Here is a 23,814-nt window from a genome sequence, read left to right on the forward strand (position 1 = left end):
ATTCCAACTCTCACATCCATACATGATCACAGGAAAAACCATAGCCTTGACTAGATGGACCTTTGTTGGCAAAGTAATGTCTCTGCTTTTCTATATGCTGTTTAGGTTGATCATAACTTTTCTTCCAAGGAGTAAGCGTCTTTTAATTTCATGGCTGCAGTCACCATCTGCAGTGATTTTGGAGCCCAGAAAAATAAAGTCTGACACTGTTTCCACTGTTTGCCCATTGATTTCCCATGAAGTGATGAGACCAGATGCCATGATCTTCGTTTTCTGAATGTTGAGCTTTAAGCCAACTTTTTCACTCTCCTCTTTCACCAATCCAATAACCAATATCTTTAAAATAAGATAGAATGACTAAATGTAATGTGGTGTCCTAGATGGGATCCTGGGGATAAAAAGCTATTAGTGAAAAACTAGAGAAATCTGAATAAAGTATGGAGTTTAGTTAATAGTAATGTACCACCACTGGTTTCCTTCGAGTTGTGACAATGTACTAAAGTAATGTAAAATGTTAATAATAGGCATAACTAGGTATAACTAGTTATGTGGTATATGGGAACACTCTATATGATCTTCTAAATTTTTCTGTAAATCTATAACTACTCTAAAATAACTATTAGAGTAGAGTTAGTATAGCTGTAGGTAGATTTGCACATTTGTAATTCAGAAAATGAGAGGGTTTCTAGTTAGTGGCTTCTCTCTTCTTGGTCGTGTAGTAGGAAGAGGTCATTTGCTTAGAGTGAGAGAAGAATTAACCAAAGAAATACAATAGGGTAGCCAAATGATACTGAGGATCCACTGAGCTTGATGCTCCTAATTTTATAGAAGAACCAATCAGCCCTACTATATATTCACCAGAAGTGAACTCAGACTTGTTTCTTACCTCCTACTCAAGTGATTTATGTTATTTTTACTACTCTACTTATTATACATTGCAAACTGAAAGTACAAAAAGAAACATGTACACATTGCTATATTTAAAATGGATAACCAACAAAGACCTATTATAAAGCACATGGAACTCTCAAGGTTATGTGCCAGGGTGGATGGGACGGGGGTTTGGGAGAGATGGGATACGTGTATATGTATGGCTGAGTCCTTTTGCTCTTCGCCTGAAACTACCACAACATTGTTAACTGGCTATACCCCAACACAAAATAAAAAGTTTAAAGTTTAAAAAAAAAAAAAGTTTATCCTTTTAGAAAGACAAAATTTTATATTTTGTCTTGAAACAAAAATGTTTTTAAGATAAGAGTATATCATCCATGGAAACATAAGCTCTAACAAATGTGAAGTGTATTTTCATTTTCCCATCTCCTTTCCACGGATTCCCTAATCCTTCCCCTTCACGTATAAACCTAGGGTATTAAGAATAATTTTCTAATATACTTCAAAAGAAACCATGACTTTAGTAAAAAAAAAAAAAAAAAGATAAACAATGAAAAGAATGAACCAATGAAAACCAAAACAGAGCTGCAATGATTAATGTGAAATCGGTAAGCCATTTCAGATTAAAAAAACAAGAGAATTAAGATAGGAACTTTCAACACAAATAAAAGCTTCAGTCACTCAGCATTCATTAGAGGGCACTGTTTTCCTTAATTTCATGTACATTGAAAAAGATAAGTCTTAGATGATAGCTTTGGTGATTAAACCATACCTTTAGTCCCAATCTGAATATTCACTAATTCTAAAATTGATCCTAAGTACCAATCTTTAGTAACACTTGATAACCAAAGAACACTTTCAACCTGGTAATTAAATGACAAAGTTATGTTAATGAAAATGTCTTAAGCAGTGATGTAAAACTATGATGATCATAAACCTATACCAAAATCAAGCTTTAACCTTACTGTATACTAGTGAACAGTGAAAGTCGCTCAGTCGTGTCCGACTCTTTGTGACCCCATGGACTATACAGTCCATGGAATTCTCCAGGCCAGAATTCTGGAGTGGGTAGCTTTTCCCTTCTCTAGGGGATCTTCCCAACCCAGGGATTGAACCCAAGTCTCCCGCATTGCAGGCGATTCTTTACCAGCTCAGCCACAAGGGAAACAGAAGAATGCTAGAGTGGGTAGCCTATCCCCTTTCCAGGAGATCTTCCCTATCCAGGAATCGAACCGGGGTCTCCTGCATTGCAGGCGGATTCTTTACCAACTGAGCTATGAGTAAAGCCCCTATTGTGTACTGGTGAATGTCAAATAATAATGTGCTCATATTACACAGCATTAGGTAATTTTATTCTTTAGAAAATGCAACCAAAACAGAAGTTGTTGGCAGATAAAAATATTCCACGATACAATATATAAGAAGATAAAACAACTGTTAGTGACCCAATACTCATCAATGGCTCCTTCTTCAGACCCAAAGTTTAAGAAGGTACTCAGTGCAGTCACTCAGTCGTGTCTGACTCTTTGTGACCCCATGGACTGCAGCACGCCAGGCTTTCCTGTCCATCACCAACTCCTGGAGCTTACTCAGACTCATGTCCATCGAGTTGGGGATGCCATCCAACCATCTCATCCTCTGTTGTCCCCCTTCTTTCTCCTCCTCCTCCTCCTCAGTACTAAGTGGTTCCTGAGTCCTGAGTATTTTATTTTTACACAGTCCCTAGTATCTGGGCTCTACTTTCCATTTCCACATGACTACCACATCATCCTTAACTATGAATTCATTTCCCTGCCTCTAGTCTTTCTCTTGTTCTATTTGTTTACACTTTTCCTGAAGTAACAGTTATGAAACAAAAATGTGATTATGTCAGCTCTTGTTTAAATAAATGTCTCTGAGGTCCTTCTTTTTACATGGGATGAAGTCCAAACTCATTGGCCTGACACCTGAAGCTTTTTACAGTCAACAGCAGGGGTCCCCAACCTGTGAGGAACCCAGCCCCACAGCAGGAAGTGAGCGGCTGCACAGCAGGAAGTGAGCGGCTGCACAGCAGGAGGTGAGCGGCAGGCAAGTAAAGCTTCATCTACCGCTCCCCATCTCTCACATTACCCCATGAACCATCCCCCCAATCCTGTCCATGGAAAAACGGTCTTCCACTAAATTGTTCCTTGGTGCCAAAAAGGTTGGGGACCACTGGTCTAGATCTATCCTATCCTTTCAAGGCTTATTCTTTAAAATTATTCCATATCCACCCTTCGTATCAATTATAATTTCCCCAACATACTCATATTCTCTGGGTTTTACTACATGAAGTTTTCTTTGCTTAGAACACTCTTCTAATAACTGTCAACTTGACAAAATTCCTACCCATCTTTTTAGAGGCAATTTAAGCACTATCACCTCTGTAAGCCTGTGATGTGCAAAGACATTTTACTTGCTCTTTAACTGTCCCACAGCACTTTATATATACTTCTACACAGAACTAAAGTTATCTAAAAGAGATCCTCACATACACAATCACCTGAATTTATGTCAAGATGACACTGCAACAGGGAAAGCTATTCTTTCAAAAAGCAGTGCTGGGTCAACTGCTACACAATGGGAGACCAAGATACATAACTGACAAGAGCCTTTAATACAGAATGTATAAAGAATTCCTCACACATCAATCAGAAAAAGGCAGTCCAACAGAAGAGAAATAATAGAATTCAACACTTCAAAGAGGAGGATATTTAAATGGCCAATAAATATTAGAAAGGTGTTCAACTTAAGCCATCAAGAAAATGAAAAACAAAACGACAATGCCTGAATGCTCAGTCAGGTCTGACTCTCTGTGACCCAATGGACTGTAGCCCATTTCTCTCTGTCCATGGGATGTTCCAGGCAAGAATACTGGAGTGGGTTGCCATTTCCTACTTCAGGGGAACCACAATGAGATAACACTATACACTCATCAGAAAAATTTAAAAGTTTCTTTGAAAAAGAAGAAAACAGTACCAAAAAAAAAAAAATCATGGAGAGCAACTAGAATGGGATGTAAAATGGTATAATCACTTTGGAACCAACTTTGACAACACCTAGAAAAGCTGAACATGTGCACACAATCTATCCAACAACTCCACTCCTAGGCATGCATCCAACAGAAATGCTTATGTTAACCAAAACACATAATCAGGAATGGTGATACAAGCAATATTTGATAATACCCAAAATTAAAAATAACATAAATGTAAATATTCATCAACAGAAGACTGAATAAAATATAGTATACTCACCAATGGAACACCATGCAACAAAAAGAACAAACGAATAACCTAACTACAGGCAATAACCCAAATGAAACTAACATTAAGTAAAAGAAGTCGACTGCAGAAGAATACATATTGGTGTACTTCTATACGTAATAGGATATTTTTGTATACTATACATATGAATTTGTATGTATATATATTTATATATATATTTGTGCAATATATTTTATTTGTAGAAAATGTATTTGAAGCATTTGTATATTCATAATTACATAAAGTTCAAAAGTTTAAGAATAATCAGAAAAATATCAAATGCATTTTGAAAATAAATAAGAATGTATGTAAATCAAGATAAAGAAGTCTTTCTTTATATTAAACACTACAAACATAATCAAAACAGTGAAAACCATATAGGTAAAACTAATCTTTGGCATTAGAAGGCAGAGATAATGCCAAAGTTGAGGAAGGGAGAGTAGAAGTGAATAATGAAGTGGCAGGACGAGTTTTCTGGAATTTGGGGGATTTTCTTTTATTTAGCTGGATACAAGTTACACACGTACGCTAACTTCACAAAAATTCATGAAGCTCTACAATTACGTTTATGTACTTTTCTGTGTATCTAGTACATATTAACACATACTTATATACCTGGTACATATTTTGTACATCTAGCATGTATCAGTAAAATTTGCCAAAAAATAAAATAAACCTAAATTCTATTCAATATAACATCTTTAAAACGTTAAGAAGGGAAAATGACAAAATCCAGAAAACAATGTAATAAACTTTAGCTATTAACAATATAAAAATTAATATAAAATGTTTATGCCCAGAAAATCAAACAACCAGATCTAATATAGTAGGTACAGGAGACTTAAAAACTTACTAAGGAAGCTCTCCGAGACCTTCGGCTCATTGGTTGATCAAATGGTGGACTGTTTATCTGCAACTTTTCAAGATACCCATCAGGTATTCTGATATCTGCAGGCAGTGATAACCGCTTATTTAAATCCTTTTAAAAACCAAGAAAAAGAAGATCTATATAGGTAACCACAAACAGAGACGACAAGGGCATTTGACTTTTTAATTCATGAGCTCTAATAGATCATTTCTTAGCAATCAGTAACTATAAAGGTTTGTTGCAATTACAAAGGCATTTACATTAATTATAAGCAGATTCTTTATGGTCTGAGCCACTAGGGAAGCTGTAATATACCAAAAGCAAATGTATTTACTGTAAGCAAAAGTATACAATGCAATTTATTTTACAGAAATGTTCTACAACTGAGTTGAGTCCCTTCATTGATAAAATGAGCATGGAATTAATTTTGACATTATTATATAGTTGCTTTTAAGTCACTAAGTCATGTCTGACTCTTTGCAACCCTGTTGACTGCAGCACGCCACGCTCCTCTGTCCTCCACTACCTCCCAGGGGTTGCTCAAATTCATGTCCATTGAGTTGATGATGCTATCTAACTATCTTATCATCTGCTGCCCGCTTCTCCTCTTGCCTTCAATCTTTCCCAGCATCAGGGTCTCTTCCAATCAGTCAGCTCTTCACATCAGGTGGCCAAAGTACTAGAACTTCAGCATTATCCCTTCCAATGAATATTCAGGGTTGATTTCCTTTAGGATTGACTGGTTTAATCTCCTTGCAGTCCAAGGGACTCTCAAGAGTCCTCTCCAGCACCACAATTTGAAAGCATCACTCTTCAGCGCTCAGCCTTCTTTATGATCCAACTCTCACATTCAAACATGACTACTGAAAAACCATAGCTTTGACTACATAGACCTTTGTTGGCAAAGTGATGTCTCTGCTTTTTAATATGCTGTCTAGGTTTGTCATAGCTTTTCTTCCAAGAAGCAAGTGTCTTTTTATTTCATGGCTGCAGTCACCATCTGCAGTGATTTTGGAGCCCAAGAAAATAAAATCTGTCACTGCTTCCACTTTTTCCCCTTCTATTTGCCATGAACTGATGGGACTGGATGTCATGATCTTAGTTTTTTGAATGCTGAGTTTCAAGCCAGCTTTTCCACCCTCCTCTTTCACCCTCATCAAGAGGCTTTTTAGTTCCTCGTTTTCTGCCATTAGGGTGTTATCATCTGCATATCTGAGGTCACTGGTATTTCTCCCGGCAATCTTAATTTCAGCTTGTGCTTTACCCAGTCTGGCATTTCGCGTAATGTACTCTGCACATAAGTTAAAAAAGCAGGGTGACAACATACACCCTTGTTGTACTCCTTTCCCAATTTTGAACCCGTCAGTTGTTCCATGTCCGGTTTTAACTGTTGCTTCTTGACCCACATGTCCTGGCAAAGGAGCTTGCATAACTCAATGAAGCCATGCCGTGCAGGGCTAACCAAGCCAGAGAGGTTATATGTAAAGAGTTGTGGTAAAACAAGGTCCAATGGAGGAAATGGCAAACCACTCCAGTATTCTTGCCAGGAGAACCCCATGAACAGCACACCATATAGTTCAGTTTAATTGCTCAATCGTGTCCAACTCTTTGCGACCCCATGAACCGCAGCACGCCAGGCCTCCCTATCTGTCACCAACTGCCAGAGTCTATCCAAACTCATGTCCATTGAGTCGGTGGTGCCATCCAACCATTTCATCTTCTGTTGTCCCCTTCTCTTCCTGCCCTCAATCTTTCCCAGCAGCAGGGTCTTTTCAAATGAGTCAGCTCTTCGCATCAGGTGACCAAAGTATTGGAGCTTCAGCATCAGTCCTTCCAATGAACACCCAGGACTGGTCTCCTTCAGGATGGACTGGTTGGATCTCCTTGCAGTCCAAGGGACTCTCGAGAGTCTTCTCCAACACCACAGTTCAAAAGCATCAATTCTTCGGTGCTCGGCTTTCTTTATAGTCCAACTCTCACATCCATACATGACTACTGGAAAAACCATATAGTAGGAATAGGCAAAGTCTACCATAAAATGGGGTTGGTTTGAATAACCAATCATGTGGATATTGCATGATTTTGCATGCAACACAGTGAGATAATTGAAATATTTTATTATTGCTATGTCAGTGGAAATAAGTAAAAGGTATTTCTATTTCATTTAATTATGTGAACTGAGAGAAACAGAGATCTTGCCTATATTATCACACCAAGAAACATAAATTCTATAAAAATAAATCCCTGCTGCTGCTAAGTCACTTCAGTCGTGTCTGACTCTGTGCGACCCCACAGACGGCAGCCCACCAGGCTTCCCGTCCCTGGGATTCTCCAAGCAAGAACACTGGAGTGGGTTGCCATTTCCTTCTCCAATGCATGAAAGTGAAAATTGAAAGTGAAGCCGCTCAGTTGTGTCCCACTCTAGCGACCCCATGGACTGCAGCCTTCCTCCGTCCATGGGATTTTCTAGGCAAAAGTACTGGAGTGGGGTGCCATTGCCTTCTCCAAAAATAAATTCCTGCTATTAATAATAAATCAGGAGATAAAACTGAGATGTGTAGAAATCGTACACAGATTTATTGGGAAATATATGGCTTAAGTATCAAAATATATCATGTTCTCAACTATTGAGAAAATAATAATTCTCCCAAGTTAGTTTTATGTTTTACATCACTCTAAAAAAATCACAGTAAGATTATTCTTGGAACAAAACATTTAAAATTTATCTAGAAGAATAAATAGAAAGCAATATCCAAAAACATTCTAAAATAAATAAAAATATATGTGTGGGTATGGGGGTCTTTCCAGATATTAAAGTATACAATATAAAGAGTGTGTCACCTTTGGGGGAGAATACAGCTCAATGTCCAGATATAGATCCTAGTATTAAATAAAACTTTTAAACCTATAATAAAGAAAATCATACATATGGTGAAGAGAAGTAAATAATTTTATTACTATTGTGATGTAATTTATACAGTGATATGAACAGTTATCATGAGTGTGAGTGAGCTCCGGGAGATAGTGAAGGACAGGGAAGCCTGGCGTGCTGCAGTCCATGGAGTCGCAGAGTCGGACACGACCGAGTGACTAAACAACAATGAACAGATATCAAGTTGATTTCAAGAGCTGAAGATGGTATTTTACCATTTAAAAACTGGTATTGTTTTGCATAACTGATTCAGAAGCAATCTTTGATCAGCAAAAATGCAATCAACCAAGAGGGCAAATACCCTAATCATCAATACCTCAACAGCACTGAAGAAAATAACAACATTCTTATTTCAAAATGTGCTCAATTTTCTAGAGAAAATTATTTTTAATCTATAGTATACACATGAAAATAATATTCATAATCAACTTCTGTCTTCAAGGTTATACACAACATTGACAGAGAGAAGGAAATGAGCTTTTCATTCTTTCACATGGAGAAATAACTTAACATGTGCTACAGAGATTAGTAGGTATAATAAACCAAAAAAGGAAGTGATATCCATATTCATAATATAAAGCAAGGAAAAAAAGCTGGTGCTTATTTTTTGTATACTTTTTGAAATCTGAAAATATTTATAAAATCTGAAATATTTATAAAATTTATAAAAAATTTATAAAATTTATAAAAAAATTTATAAAATCTGAAAACCTAGATGAATCTCAAAAATATTAATTAGGGAGCAGTCTCTCAGAACTGTCTGAGATGCTGCCTCCCAGGCTGTAGTCCTCATTTTGCCCCAAATAAAGCTTAACTCACAACTCTCAAAAAAAAAAAAAAAAAATAATTAAAATATTTTCTAAAAGGAAGACTTTCCCTAATGTATCATCTTGGATTTCTGAAACTTTTGAAAATTCAAATTTCCCTTACAAAGACTCTACATAGTATTTTGCAGAATGTTTAAGTATAATTACTGTATATGTGCCTTGGTATAATAGATAATTAGGAAAAAATATTCACAGACTAGTTTTTATTAATGTGAAGAAACAACTTTCTTAGAGGTGTCATTGCTGTCATGAAAATTTTCAAATAGGCATTTATTCTTATGTATTTATACACACAAACACAGGCATATTTGTTTTTTTTTTAAAAAATGGTACCTCTATTGAGATCCGCCTATGTATACGATTTCTAAGACAAACACCCGTAGGTGACTGGACTTCATCAGATGATGTCCCAGAAGCTTGGTCACTCTCGCCATCTGATCCCATTTTTAGATTTTCATGAACAATATCTGTATTAGAAAATGAAATATTATTTATCTTAGAAGAGATGTATTAAATTCTACAGAATCACATAATTTATTATCTCTATATGTAAGATGTAGACAGCCAACAGCCAAAAATCATAGCATAAAAGGTCTTTTACATTCTGGGTACCACAAGTGTGCAGTTAATAAAAACTGCACATTTAGGACAAATGTCCTAAAACAGTAGTATTAAATCCTCTTATGCTCTAAGATTATAAAAAGTTATTTTTAAAAAACTAACATTCAAGTTATTAGCAAGAGTTGAATAATAAAATTAGAGACCAAAAATAACACTTGACGATTATTTAGTCAGTTCTCGTATTTTCCAGATGTAGAAATTGAGACTTTGAAAGGTTAAACGACTTTCAAAGGTCACAGAGCTTAGAGGCAGAGCCAAAATAGAAACCTGAACTTTTATTTAGTTTAGTATTCTTTCCATTTAATAATGTGCCATTGGGTCATATCAAGATGAACTGGTTCTTTGCATAGTCTTTAAAAAAACTGTTTTACAGTTGCTAATGTAGCTCCCCATCCCCAAGTGTTAAAAAAACAATTCAAAAAAGTATTCACTGAGTACTGATTTTGTATAACTACAAATACAGTACCACAAAATCTACGGGGGCAAAAACATATTTCACTTACAATGCAAGGTAAATTATGATTTTTTTAAATAAGAATAAAAGTTAAACGGGAGTAGAGGGTAGGGAGATTAATTCCTTTTATACCTGCTCTTATATTTACATTGGTCAATCACCTTCTAATTCATCGAGCCAGAGTAGCCCACCAGAAACATATGCTAGATCTCATACACATCTCTTTCCATGGGTCCTCTCCACAGAATTATTCACTCCCCCAAAAGTATCATGTTCTTCCACACTGAAGTGCTTTAGCAAGCTTTTTATTTTTTCTTATCTGTAAGAGGTTATTTCTTCATTTTATCAATGTGGTGAATTCATTCTTCAACAGTATGCTCATATGCCATCAGGTCTTTTCTATCTCAGACACAAATGAACACTGTGCCCACACCTAGCACACCAACTGTGTTGAAGAGCAGTTTTTGGTTCATGTGATTTTATATCAAGCTATGAGATCCCCTGGGGGCAGAATCTGACTTATTTGCTTTTCTATTCCTAGAACCGAACTAAATTTGTTTAGTAAGTAGCTCAACAAATACTACACTGATTTAAACACTTACTAAAAAAGAAAAAGAAAATATCAAAGTATGGACCAGACAACTGAACCTTTTCTTTCAAATGAAATGTTATATGAAATATCAACATGTAAAATAAATAAGAATAGTATTTTACAACTACAAATTTGAACTTCTAGTTATTTACTTACAAAAATATGAGAACTATTTAAATTAACAAAAAAACTGAACTCCAGGGTCTCATCAAATCAGTCTTAGATTTCATACATTTCTGTATTTTGTCTTGGTAATACATTATTGGGAAAATTCTTATTCACACTGATAAGCAGCTGCAAAAATAACAGTTTTTAATAGACCAATATGTAATTTAAGAATACAGTTTAATGACACATTTCTGGAGAAATTTTATACTGAACAAAAAATTAATTTGGCAGTAGAAGTCAATGTACTGGGTGATTGATTCCTATTCTGATGGTATTAAAGACATCTGAGACCAAGCACTCTTTTCTACCACTCTTCAAAAATGTTAAAGGTAATTTAATCGTGTCTTCCGAAAATCTACAAATCTTCCTCAGAAAATGTTGAATATACTTTAAAATGTATAGCTGAGTTTGCCTGATGGCATGCTTAATACCCAGGAAGCAGAGACAGAGAACTGAAGGTCCAAAATTTTTATGTAAAAACTGACTTGTTACTTTCTTTGGAGGGGTTTCTGATCTTGGTAAGAGTGTGCCTGGATTTAGCCACCACAGTGAAATAAAAGATGAAGCCTTGGGTGTCCCACTTGAAAATGAGAGCTTTCTGTAGAAAGGCAGATGACTCTCAAAAGAGCTACATCTTCAGTAAAAGGTAGACTTAAAAACAGAAATCTGCTCTCCCACATGAGGACTACAAAGGAGTTTATCAATTTCAGACTATGAGTAAATACTTGGTAGCATCTGACTCAACCAAGAAACACCTCATGTCACTAACAAGCTAGTTCCGACATGAATACCAGTTGGTATCTTCACTTCCATCAATAAGAAAAGAGTGAAGCAATGAAGCCTTATGTCAAGACTTCATTCATTTGTCACCAGTATGAGCAACTTCTTTTCTGAATCAGATAATAATTCTTAAGTAATAGAAGAACTTACTTAAGAAATTACTTCTCAAATGGCTCATTTTTGTATAATTCACAATGTTAATAGCTACAGACAGACATAACCCACTTTAAAATTTAATCTGCATTACTAATATTTTCAACATCACTTTAAGTTTAGACCAAGGATCAGTATATATGACCTGTTTATGTATGGCCCTGAGCTAAAAATGGTTTTGGCATCCTTAACAGATTATTTTAAAAAGATGACATGCAACGGACCATATATGGCCCACAAAATTTGAAAAAATTTTTACGGCGTGAACCTTTACAGAAAAAGTTTGCCAACCCCTAGTCTAGACAATCAAGAGAACAACAAATTAAGCCCTGATCTGAAGTGTTTTCCAATTTCTGTGAGGGTAAATACTCCCTTTGTGGCCAAACCTCAAGCTACCAGTATGGTATCACTGAACACCTGGTTGGGTAATATGAACACCATGACATTAGTATTTTTGAGTATTCAGATATAGGAGAAATATCCCAAAAGCGTAGTAGGCAACAGTTAACTGTAGTAAAATAATTAGGAAATAATGACTTCTGGCTATTTATTACCTACATTTTTAATTTGATTTACTTAATTGTAAGTTTATATAATTTAAATTTCAATAATGGCTATGATTAACAATCAGCTTGCCAATTTTCTGAAAATTTAACAATCATCTCTCATGAACCAGTCTGAGACACAGACAAAAACCCCTGTAGACAAGCTCATCCTCTCAAAAATAACACATAAGAAAATAATCTGTGGGTTGATACCATGGCAAGATTAAGTAGATAAAGAAACAAGCAGAATAAAACCTTCAGAAACTTCAGTAAATATAATTATGTCATGAGTCTATAAAATAATATTTAAAACTATTTAAAAAACAAAACATGATAAGAAAGCATAAAAAAAAAGACCAGAGAAATAAACAGAAACTTGCAGACATATATTTTTCTTAGATTTAAAATGACACAAAGACAAGAATAACAACTCAGGTAATAATCATATATACTAATTATTGCAGTTAGCTATCAAAAAGTGATAACCTGGAGTTACTGAGGTATGACCCCAAATTAAGCACCATCTCAAACTGCTATTCATCCTGAAATTTTACATCTACCTCTTCAGGGCTCTATCTTCTTTCTGGTGAACAGGTTTTCAAACATTACTCCTCCTTAGTGTCAGCACTACTGCCTGTCCAGAACCTTCCAGTTTTCTGCTCTCTCTCCTATTCCCTTGATTTTTACCTTACAAGAAAAAACTAGATAATAAAGGCGGGCAGACTTGCATACAGCTGAAACCTAGCTATGGACATAACCCACAGTCAGAAAAATTTTAAAAAGCAGATACATTACCTAATCTGCTTCCATTTCTGGGCATTGCCATGAAGGAACCAAGGCTTCCTCCAATAACGCTATGTGGTCTCCGCAATGGGGGCTTCTTAAAGGACCCTGTGTACTGGTGGAGGAAGGAATGCATACTGTGCGAGGTCGGAGGCCTGCCATTCTTCACGATAGGCTCTGCAGTTCACAGTATCCAAAAATCATTCCATTAATAGCCCAAGATCCAGGATGACATGAAAAGGATTGAGAAAGCAAAAAAGAAAACAAAAGATTATGATAGAGATCATTACATTTAACCTTATTTCTTTGGCTATGCATATAAAGTACTAGAATTAAAATAATTTCTATGAAAAATACTTACAGAAAATACTATTTGGAACTGATCCAGTAACTTAAAGATCCACTTTTAAAAATTTACTTTTTGATTGGAGGATAAGTAAGTGTTAGTTGCTCAGTCATGCCTGACTCTCTGCGATCCCATGGACTGCAGCCCACCAAGCTCCTCTGTCCATGAGATTTTTCCAGGCAAGGATACTGGAGTGGGTTGCCATTTCCTTCTCCAGGGGATCTTCCCAACCCAGGGATCGAACCCAGGTCTCCTGCACTGCAGGCAGATTCTTGACCGACTGAGCTACAAGGGAAGCCCCAAATGGAGGATAGTTGCTTTATAATGTTATATTGGTTTCTGCCATACAATATAAGTCAGCCATAAGTGCGTGTGTGTGTATGTGTGTATATATTTAAATGTCCCCTCTCTCCTGAACCTCCCCTCCCACTCCTCTCTGAGTCCCACCCCTCTGTTTTTAATACAATTGAAATTGGTTAGCAATCACAAAGCTACTAATATAGCCCACAGGTTTCTGATCTGTTTAATACATCTCAAAATTGTTTCCATAATTCTAACATTTACTGACTGCCTCATATATGCCTTATGATTAGGAATGCTGTAGAATATAAAAGCAGAGAAGGCAATGGCACCCCACTCCAGTACTCTTGCCTGGAAAATCCCATGGACGGAGGAGCCTCGTAGGCTGCAGTCCATGGGGTCACTAAGAGTCGGACACGACTGAGCAACCTCACTTTCACTTTTCACTTTCATGCACTGGAGAAGGAAATGGCAACCCACTCCAGTGTTCTTGACGGGAGGATCCCAGGGATGGGGGAACCTGGTGGGCTGCCATCTATGGGGTCGCACAGAGTTGGACACAACTGAAGCGACTTAGCAGCAGCAGCAGTATATAAAAGACACAATCCTGGCCTGAAATAACTATATCCCTGTTTGCTAGACATTCAAAAAAGTATGTCAAGTTAGTAAATAAAACAGAAGTACTTAAGTACGTATCAACATAGAGGTTCTGAAATTACCCCCAATTTAGAATTTTTCAATAGTTTACAAAGAAAAAAATCACAGATCTAAAACCATGCAGAAACATTACAAAAATATAACACTTAAAAAGAGCAGGTGACTCAGATCCACAGAACAAGACCAAGGCATGGGCTTGGGAAAAATGAGCCAAGAAGGCCACTTAGTCTCTGCCTCTACTAATAATGGCTCTCTGAAGGGAGGAGAGAGACGGAGGATGGGACAAAACAATCCTCAAGGACCCCACAGGCCTAGGTCATCTACTCTGGATAAAACACCAGACTAGAGGTAGGGGAAGTGCCTAACTAGTAACGCCGAACATCGGTCCATGCCCGTGCCTGGATGTACATTCCCTGATGGTAGCTAGCTGATCAAAGACTGGGGATCCTAACTTAAGCCGAGCAAAATGAACAGTGACTTAATAATGAATGGGGGCAAAAACATATTTCACTTACTAGTATACAAATGACTACCATTAGTAGTTTTTGAAAGCTATCTATGTAGTAAATATATAGGAAACTACACTGGTACAGGAGGGGAGAAACGGCGAACAGAAAGCTAAAAGTGAGAAAAGAATAATTCCTGGATTTTTAGCTTTAAGTGGTTTAGGTTAAGCGAGGAAAGCTGGAGAAGACGCTGATTTTGGGGGAGGGAATCAAGATTTGTGGTCTGGTCATATTAAGTTTAAGATTCTTATTAAATGTCTATGTGAAGAAGCCAAATAAGCATGTGGAAATGAATCTAAAGATTCAGACAAAAATCCTGACTAGAGAGACAAATTTAGGTGTAGTCAGCATGTACACAGTAGCTGAAGTCATGAGACTAGATGAGGTCAATTACTCAAATATTTCAAGATTATGACAGCAATTAACTAGGCAGTTCAGTAGGATAATAATATTCTATATCTTTAAAAGTAGTGGAAATCTTTAAGGCATTATGCTAAATTTATCATATGCATTATAATTTTTCTAAGATTTTGAGAGTATTATTTCCATTTATGTGTACTTTCTCATTCGTTTTATTCTAGGATATGCACGAGAGTCACTTGCCTACATATAATGCAAGAGAGAGTATTCTGTTGGTACAAGCGACTGAATAAGAGACAAGAGATCAAAAACTGGTTCAAAGGTAGTTTACTTAGGAAATTCATAACCTATGTTCTTCCTCAAGTTAGCATTGCCTCTACATGGTTAGGCAAAGACCACTTGTTTCACAAACTGGTTATACAGCGTGTGAAGAGATCATTTAAAAAATATAGTCTATCTCTTCTCATTTGTTAAATCATATTCAGACAGACGGTATGTGTTACTGATCTTAGGAGCTTTTTACTGTCTAAGATAAATTCCATAAAGAAAGAGTATGTTGGAACCAGCTATCAAGCTTTGATAGATGACCAGAAAAGTATTGCATCTTTGTGAAAACTGTCCCGTGTTCTTTATACACAGGGAATAAACAATAACAGATTATAATTCAGAGATAGCCTATGCTACCATCAATCTCTGCAACTGAAGAGGAATCAATGTCTATTATGACACCTTCAAGTATTACTTCAAGTAATTTGAGAAATTTATAGAGGAAACTGAGTAGTTTCTATTTTTCTCTTCTTTACTAATTTTAATGTTACTATTAGAATAAAAATAAATTTTAATAAACTATATTTTACTTCAAATTTTTTTAAATATTTCACCATTCACTATAAATTAAGCATGTAATTTTAAGACAGTTATTACTAAAGTATTCCAGAAAATATGCCATGAGTCAAAAATGTTAATTAGCTCTCCAAAAAGTATGTACATTTTCTTTGACTCACACTTTTTTTTTTAAAGAAGATGTTTGTCTTGTAGTCAAATTCCTATCAAGAATGTATCCCAGAAACCATCCATGAAGAGTATTCTGTGCCTACTTTACTTCTGAGTATCACTGGCAGATAGCTAGCAATACTCATGGAGCCCAAGAATGAACATACAGGGCTTAATTAATATCAAGAATTCAAGGATATCATAGAGATTTAAGGATTTTTCTCCTGGCAAGAGGAGTAGAAGACATAATAATATCAGCTTTGAGATTTGATTCAAATCTCAAATGTAAAATATCTCCCTCCTACATATAAGTAAATTATACCCAAATTATTAAATTTTCTACCCAACTCATCAATGTTTCCCCTCCTGTATTATGAGCCAGATAACCTTGAGTAAAATAACGACACTCTGAAGAAAACAGTATAAAGAAGCTTGGGTACGATACATTACTTACCCAGAGTCATACACTATTAAGTATATACATGTATATTCCAAATTCCAATCCATAACTTTTAACTTAACATCCAGAGCGCTTTTCATTATATCTTTCCCTCTCTCACAAGGCTATTTACATTTCAGCTAAAGGGGATAGAGAAATTCCTGATTCCACCCACTGCCACAAATCTCTAACAGGAAAGTTTCAGGCAGAGGCAAGGAAGGCTTTTCCAAAGAATCTGCACATTATGACACACGGGCAGCATTCCGGTAAGCTCCTTCCCTATTATTATGACATCCCTAGGGCTATTTCAGTTTTGAATATGTAGCCTTATTCTATAATTTCATCAGGATTTTGCATTATAATGCGTTCAATTTAACAAATCCTTTTTATTTTAAATTAACATCTGTGTACTAACTACACTATAAAAAAACTGCCAAACTTGTGGAATATTATATAATACTAAAGAGCTCTCAATACTATGGATACATTCTTTGGTCAACATAAAATAAGAAAATAGTATGATTCAGTCATGTGAAAACCTTGTGGTCTACGTGGACAGTCAATATGCATACATAATGTTATAAATCTGTGATGAAGTCTCAAACAGAAACTTCACAAACTTTTTTTCCTGGACGCACCACGCAGCATGTGGGATCTTAGTTCCCTGACCACGGATGGAACCCGAGACCTTGGCAGTGAAAGTGCTAAGTCTTAATCACTGGACGGACAGGGAATTCCCTGGAATTTCACAAACTTACTGTGCACTTCTAAGGTGTATTAACTTTAGTTATAAGAATAACAAAAATATTTAAATGTTAATTTAAAAGTAGGTACGTAACTAGGACATTACTATACAAAGCATTGTTATTTAAGAACCACTGAAAAATGGAAAGATAAACAGGATATAGAATTCATCAGTGTCAGAGACCAGGTAGAGTAACACTGTTTAAGAATGGAACATTCCAGTAAGCAAGCGAAAGTTACTGAACTAGGGAAGGAGGCAAAGAAATAAACAAAAGGAAGCTTATTAGGAACTTACCAGGAAAGTAAACGTACATAGGATTTATAAAGCAAATCAAGGGAGAGGCATCTGTCCTTCCCACCCCACTCACCCAAATATTTACCATTATCTTTGCTGCTGTTTTCTTCAATAGTCATTTGCTCAGCCAATTCAGATAACGATTCATCAATAGTCTGGCTTCCTCGAAGCGTGAGGGATAGCCTTCTCTTAAATTTTTTCATCCTATCAACTGAATGTGACTTGAAAAATCCTGAAAGAGAATAGAATGAACACAAGAGTAAAGCTATGAATATCTTACTGCTCAAGAACAATGTTTTTCTGCGTTTACTGGGAATCTTCAAAATAAGTATAAAGTAAGAATTCTCACGTGCCTCAAACATCACAAAATCTAGCCTCTTCCTTAAAAAGATCCATTCATTTTGATTAATGCCATATGTATATAGCATCATCAGAAGAGCAAGAATTCTACAAAACTAAAGATTGACATTTTAAGCATCACAATTAAACTTAGAAGGATTAGAAATTTTCCTAAAATGAACTCTCTAAAAGCCACTTCAGTGAAAATATATTATTATTTTGATGTGTCAGTTCCATCATTATATCAATCATCGTATTGCAATCAGTGGTATCTTTAGATACAACTGAGGAGATAAGACAGGTGAAAGCAATGAAGCAGGGAGAGAATAAAGAATGAAGTCTGACAATTTATTAAACAGCACCAGGAGAAATTTTCTTTTTTAAGTTCTTATTTAGCCAATATATTGGGGTTCTGTTCCCCCACCCCATCCCATCAGTTGTCAGGAGTCTCTTCCTATTATCATAACAATGCCAAATTTTAGAAAGAAAAAAAATAAAGTCTAATTAACAGGTTTCAAAATGCCTACTCCGTAAAACTATTCTTATCTCTTAATTCATTTAGCCTTCCTAATTCTAAAGAGTAGACTATACTATCCCAATATCACAAATAAGCAAACAGGCCCAAAGAAGTTCCTTGACTGAAAGCAAACAATTGATGACGTAAGTGAGATTTAAAACTAAGATTATCATTTCTGAAATCAAGATGTATCACAATTAATGCAATGTCAATTACAACTGATAGCTTTCTCTTTTCTGAGTTGTACATATACCAATGGTACAATTCATAGTGGAGTCTTAGATATGATTAAACAAGGTACTGGTTGCCAAAATCAAGTCCTCAATTATTTACCCATAACTTCTTTTCTAATTTACAGTCTTAACTGTTGGAGAAGGAAATGGCAACCCACTCCAGTATTCTTGCCTGGAGAATCCCATGGACAGAGGAGCCTGGCAGGCTACAGTCCACAGGGTCACAAGAGTCAGCCACGACTTAGCAACTAAACCAATTTACCAGATTACCAAGCATATTACAACCATTAGCCCAACTAAAAGTAAGAATGTTCTAACACTACTATGTTAAAATACCTGTTTAACCACCTAGCGCTGGATATCTATTTTGAATTGGCAAGTATTTTGCTTACTTTTTCATTCCAGGGCTTTACTCCAAGTAGCTGAGTGTGCTAAACAAGCTACATAAGGTATTTATAATGAATAATTTTTGTCTGCTCAAAGGCTGGGGGGAGGGTATCAAATACAAATTTGTAAGTAATATTATGTTTTACCAATTCTGTTTTACATTCTTAAAGATAAATTACTGTTGCTGAATATTTTCTACTATCTTCCAGTTGACTAATCCTCTTTTCAGCTGTGTCTAAACTACAGTTAAACTGATCTATTGGGATCTTAATTTCAGTTACTCTATTTTCAGTCCTTTATTCTTAATTGATTCCTTTCTATAGATTCAAGTTCTCCAGTGAACTTCACCATGCTGTCAATTTTCATGACTAGGTTAGTTACAGTATTTTAAAGCTCTTGCTATAGCTCCAGAATTACATAACCTATGAATAATCTGTATAACCTGTTTCTACTGCTGGTTTTCTTCCATTGGTCCTATTGCATGCATAGTAATTTTTTTTTTTTACAGAATACTACACATTGTATGTGAATGACTACATGAAAATACTTAGGAAAAAATGTAGAAGCTCTGGATGATGTTTTCTTCTTCTAGAAAGGATTTAATTTTTTTTCCACCTGCTCTTCCAGAGTAAGAGCAGACCACCTCAGTCCAATTAGGAACACAGCAGGTTTGAGACTGAGTTTCAGATACAGTAAAGACTAGCCTACTTCTGCTTGCTTCCACTCAGTGTGGCCTTTCAAACAATGCCAGCTGCAAACCTAGGACAAAAACAGCAGCAAAATCTACTGAAAGCTCCACTCAACTCCCTCAAGTCATATTTTGCTCACCTCTCATACACTGCTCAATTTTATCTTATCCCAAAGAGCTTAAGAGGTAGAAAATATTTCAAGAGGAAACCCAGCACAGAGTATCTCTCTCTCTTCTCTCTTGAATCTTTACTCCTGAAGTCTTGACTGACTCAGAATCTCTACAATGCCTTCAAACTATACTTCTTCTTCCCTAGTCTAATAAGGAGCCTTGGTGGTGGTTTAGTTGCTAACTCCTGTCCGACTCTTGCGACCCTATGAACTATAGCCTGCCAGGCTCCTCTGTCGGTGGGATTCTCCAGGCAAGAATACTGGAGTGGGTTGCCATTTCCTTCTCCAGGGAATCTTCCCAATCCATGAATTGAACCACGGTCTCCTACATTGCAGGCAGATTCTTTGCCAACTGAGCTACGAGGGAAGCCCCTGATAAGGAAGGAGCCTTCGTTTGATACTAATTCCTCTCATCACAGACAGAAATGGAAGTTTAGATATGGATTAGATGGAGATAATACATATTTTAACAAACAAGGTGAATTTATAGGAGGCAGTCAGTAAACTCAAAGATTGATTCCAATTAAGAAATCTGTAACTATAAAGCTCTCCTAAATGTTAGATTCTTTACTTTTCAAAGTCAGTCTTCATTTAGCTCTACCCTGAGAGTCAGTAATCTATGCTATTTGTTTAAAAAACAATAGTATTTAAGGTGAATTGAGCTATTGCCAATCTCATCTACCCTTTAGTTTCTTTAGGAATTTATACTAGAGACACACCCTTCCTTTGTAAAGCTCCAGAATCACCCTGTGCAATAATGGGCTAATTCTGCAAGCTTGGGGGGTCAAACTCTACATTCCAAAGAGGGATCACTTAAGACTAGCTCCTGGAAGATAACCTCTGACTCCTGCAATATACTGCCTGATAAATTTCTTTGTATAGCTGAAATCTTGGGCCATACCCAATAATTTATATTAACAATGTAAATTATGGTAAATCCTTTTGTATGCCTGTCAGTTTGACCTCTGGGGAGAGAAAGAATAAGGGAAGCTGGAGACTGAGTAAAGACAGTCATGTAGGTACTTCCATGCTTCAGTCGCTCAGTCGTGTTCACTCTTTGAGACCCCATGAATCGCAACACGCCAGGCCTCCCAGTCCATCACCAACTCCTGGAGTTCACTCAGACTCACGTCCATCGAGTCAGTGATGCCATCCAGCCATCTCATCCTCTGTCGTCCCCTTCTCCTCCTGCCCCCAATCCCTCCCAGCATCAGAACTGACCCCTAAAAAAACCCTCTGCACTCCAAGATTCAGGTAAGCTTCCCTGGTTAGCACCACTCTGACATGTTGTCATACAAGACAATTGGAAGAATGAAGCACTGTCATGCAACTCCACTAGGAGAGAATAACTGAAATTCACACCTCGTTTCTCTTGGACTCTGCCCTACATACCCTTTCCCCTTTGCTGACTTTAAGTATTTTTTCCCTCTAATAAAACATAATCATACGCTTAACAGCTTTTTTAAAATCTCTATGCCCTTTTGCAAATTATCAAGCATGACAGTATCCTAGGAACCCTCAACACATACTCCTTCAAGAAATCTGCGTACCCAAACAAAAAGCCCTAAGAGCTACTCACTCACAATTACCAATTTTTTGACTCCAATTTTCTCAAACACAGTCACATGGTTACTAATGTCTAATCATACAAACACCACCACTTGAGAATCTTACACACCATTTCTGAAAATTTGCTGACCATGTACCTGCCTCTTATTTTAGATGACAATAAAGATTAAAAAAAACTATAACAGATGTGTTATTATGGAATTAATTCACATAACACAGAAACAACCCATTCTGACCATTTGAAAAGTAGACAATCCAAACTCCCTTGTACTATTAAGTAAAAAAATACACACTGGATTTTAAAGACTTAGTAGTTTAAAAGAATGTAAGAAAAAATCATTATATGCATAATGATTTTTTTAAATTCTAGATATATTTAGTTAAATAAAATGTATATCAAGAACTAATTCTACTAACTGAATATGCCTGCAAAATACTTTAAAAATCCAGTATGGTGCTTGCATTGTATTTCTATTGGGATACTGCCAATATAGAGCTTGAAGTAAATTTTGGTGGTTTTAAGTGGGTACCAAAAAGGGGGATGGAAGAAAATCACATAAGCCTTAACATTTTCTTCATACAATGCTTTCTGAACAAAATAGTAAAAGAAACTCTATGTGTTTATAACTTAGAATAGTAGGCATTTCCATCAAGAGCGGAGAAAATTCTAGTCTATAAAATAACTTTATATGTATTTTCTAATCTGTCAGGATTAAGAAAGACATTTCTAATTCATATTAGTAAGAGAAAAGACACTTCATAATAAAACACATCACAGCCTCAAAAAGGTCCTATTTTTATCTTCCATGCTGTAACTGTAACCTTTTAATTAAGCCACAATGATCAGTAAACACGGATGTTAAAGAATTTCATTAACACTGCCTAGATCATTATTAAAGAAAAAATACTCCCAAATTAAAGATTTACCAACATTTCTAATTATCTTTGAGTTGTGCATACCAACCTTTTTCCCCATTAGCCTGATGACAAAAATACATACAATGCTATAATAAAACACCTTTTGCGAAGTAAAAATTACTATTTACATTAACTACTATATTATAATAAAGCAGTGCTAAATTACTGATTTCATAAAACCAAAACCCTCAAGAGATGGGATAAAATATTTTTTCTGTTTTAGCAAAAACTTTTATTTGGAATTGTGAGGATCTTTCAGTTCAGTTCCGTCGCTCAGTCGTGTCCGACTCTTTGCGACCCCATGAATTGCAGCACGCCAGGCCTCCCTGTCCATCACCAACTCCCGGAGTTCACCCAGACTAATGTCCATCGAGTCGGTGATGCCATCCAGCCATCTCATCCTCCGTCGTCCCCTTCTCCCCCTGCCCCCAATCCCTCCCAGCATCAGGGTCTTTTCCAAGGACTGGAGTTTCAGCTTTAGCATCATTACACCATCACTTTTATGAAGATTAAGATATGGTAAGAATGTGATTTAGAGTAAATGCTTAAATATTTAGTTTTATATTTAATTCATGCCACTGAAAAACTATTTTTACCTTAGAAGTAAATGTGTTGTGATTTAAAATTAACCCTAAATAAAAACTCTGCAACTGTTTGGTTTTAATATTTTTAAGACCCATCTATAGAGAGAACAATTATTTTCAAATTGTTATTGAAATTATTATTATTGTTATTGAACAATTATTTTCAAAATCAAATTTCAGCCTAAGTATTACTGTTACTCTTTAGAGGGCTCTTTCCTGACCGCCTCTATTCCTTTCTTTTTTACTCACAGCACTTAACACAAATATACAAATACATAAATACATTTATATTCCATTCAAATATGTGTGCATGTATAATACAAAACAACTTTTATGCCTTTCTAGCTGTCAAAAAGATCTCCAGTTTTTTGCCATAGCTAGATCAAAATTTTAAAGGTAAGTAAACAAGTGGACAGGGACAGGGAAGCCTGGCGTGCTGCAGTCCATTGGGTCACAAAGAGTCAGACACGATTGAGTGACTGAACTGAAATAACTGGGACCTGATTAACTTAAAAGCTTTTGCACAGCAAAGGAAACTATAAGCATGGTGAAAAGACAACCCTCAGAATGGGAGAAAATAGCAAATGAAACAATGGACAAAGGATTAATTTCCAAAATATACAAGCAACTCATACAACTCAATATTAGAAAAACAAACAACCCAATCAAAAAGTGGGCAAAAGACCTAAACAGACATTTCTCCGAAGAAGAGAACAAACACATGAAAAGATGCTCAATATCGCTCATTATTAGAGAGATGCAAATCAAAACTACAATGAGAAAACACCTCACACCAGTCAGAATGGCCATTATCAAAAAGTCTACAAACAATGCTGGAGAGGGTGTGAAGAAAAGGGAACCCTCTTGCACT

At 36.1% G+C, this 23,814-nt stretch overlaps 1 protein-coding gene across 2 annotated transcripts in view; it reads right to left on the reverse strand.

Annotated features, from left to right (window-relative positions):
* CDK17 (cyclin dependent kinase 17) overlaps positions 1-23,814 on the reverse strand; it is a 138,841-nt gene that overhangs the window by 51,849 nt on the left and 63,178 nt on the right. For both annotated transcript variants that reach the window (XM_059886962.1, XM_024992505.2), the window contains exons 2-5: positions 17,624-17,770; positions 12,911-13,075; positions 9,136-9,269; positions 5,029-5,154 (exon numbers count right to left, since the gene is read on the reverse strand). In XM_059886962.1, coding sequence (XP_059742945.1) covers positions 5,029-5,154; positions 9,136-9,269; positions 12,911-13,075; positions 17,624-17,741 — 543 coding nt within the window. In that variant the 5' untranslated portion in view covers positions 17,742-17,770. The remainder of the gene's footprint in view (positions 1-5,028; positions 5,155-9,135; positions 9,270-12,910; positions 13,076-17,623; positions 17,771-23,814) is intronic.

This window comes from Bos taurus, chromosome 5 (assembly GCF_002263795.3).
Source record: "Bos taurus isolate L1 Dominette 01449 registration number 42190680 breed Hereford chromosome 5, ARS-UCD2.0, whole genome shotgun sequence".
In the NCBI taxonomy this organism is placed as follows: Eukaryota; Metazoa; Chordata; class Mammalia; order Artiodactyla; family Bovidae; genus Bos; species Bos taurus.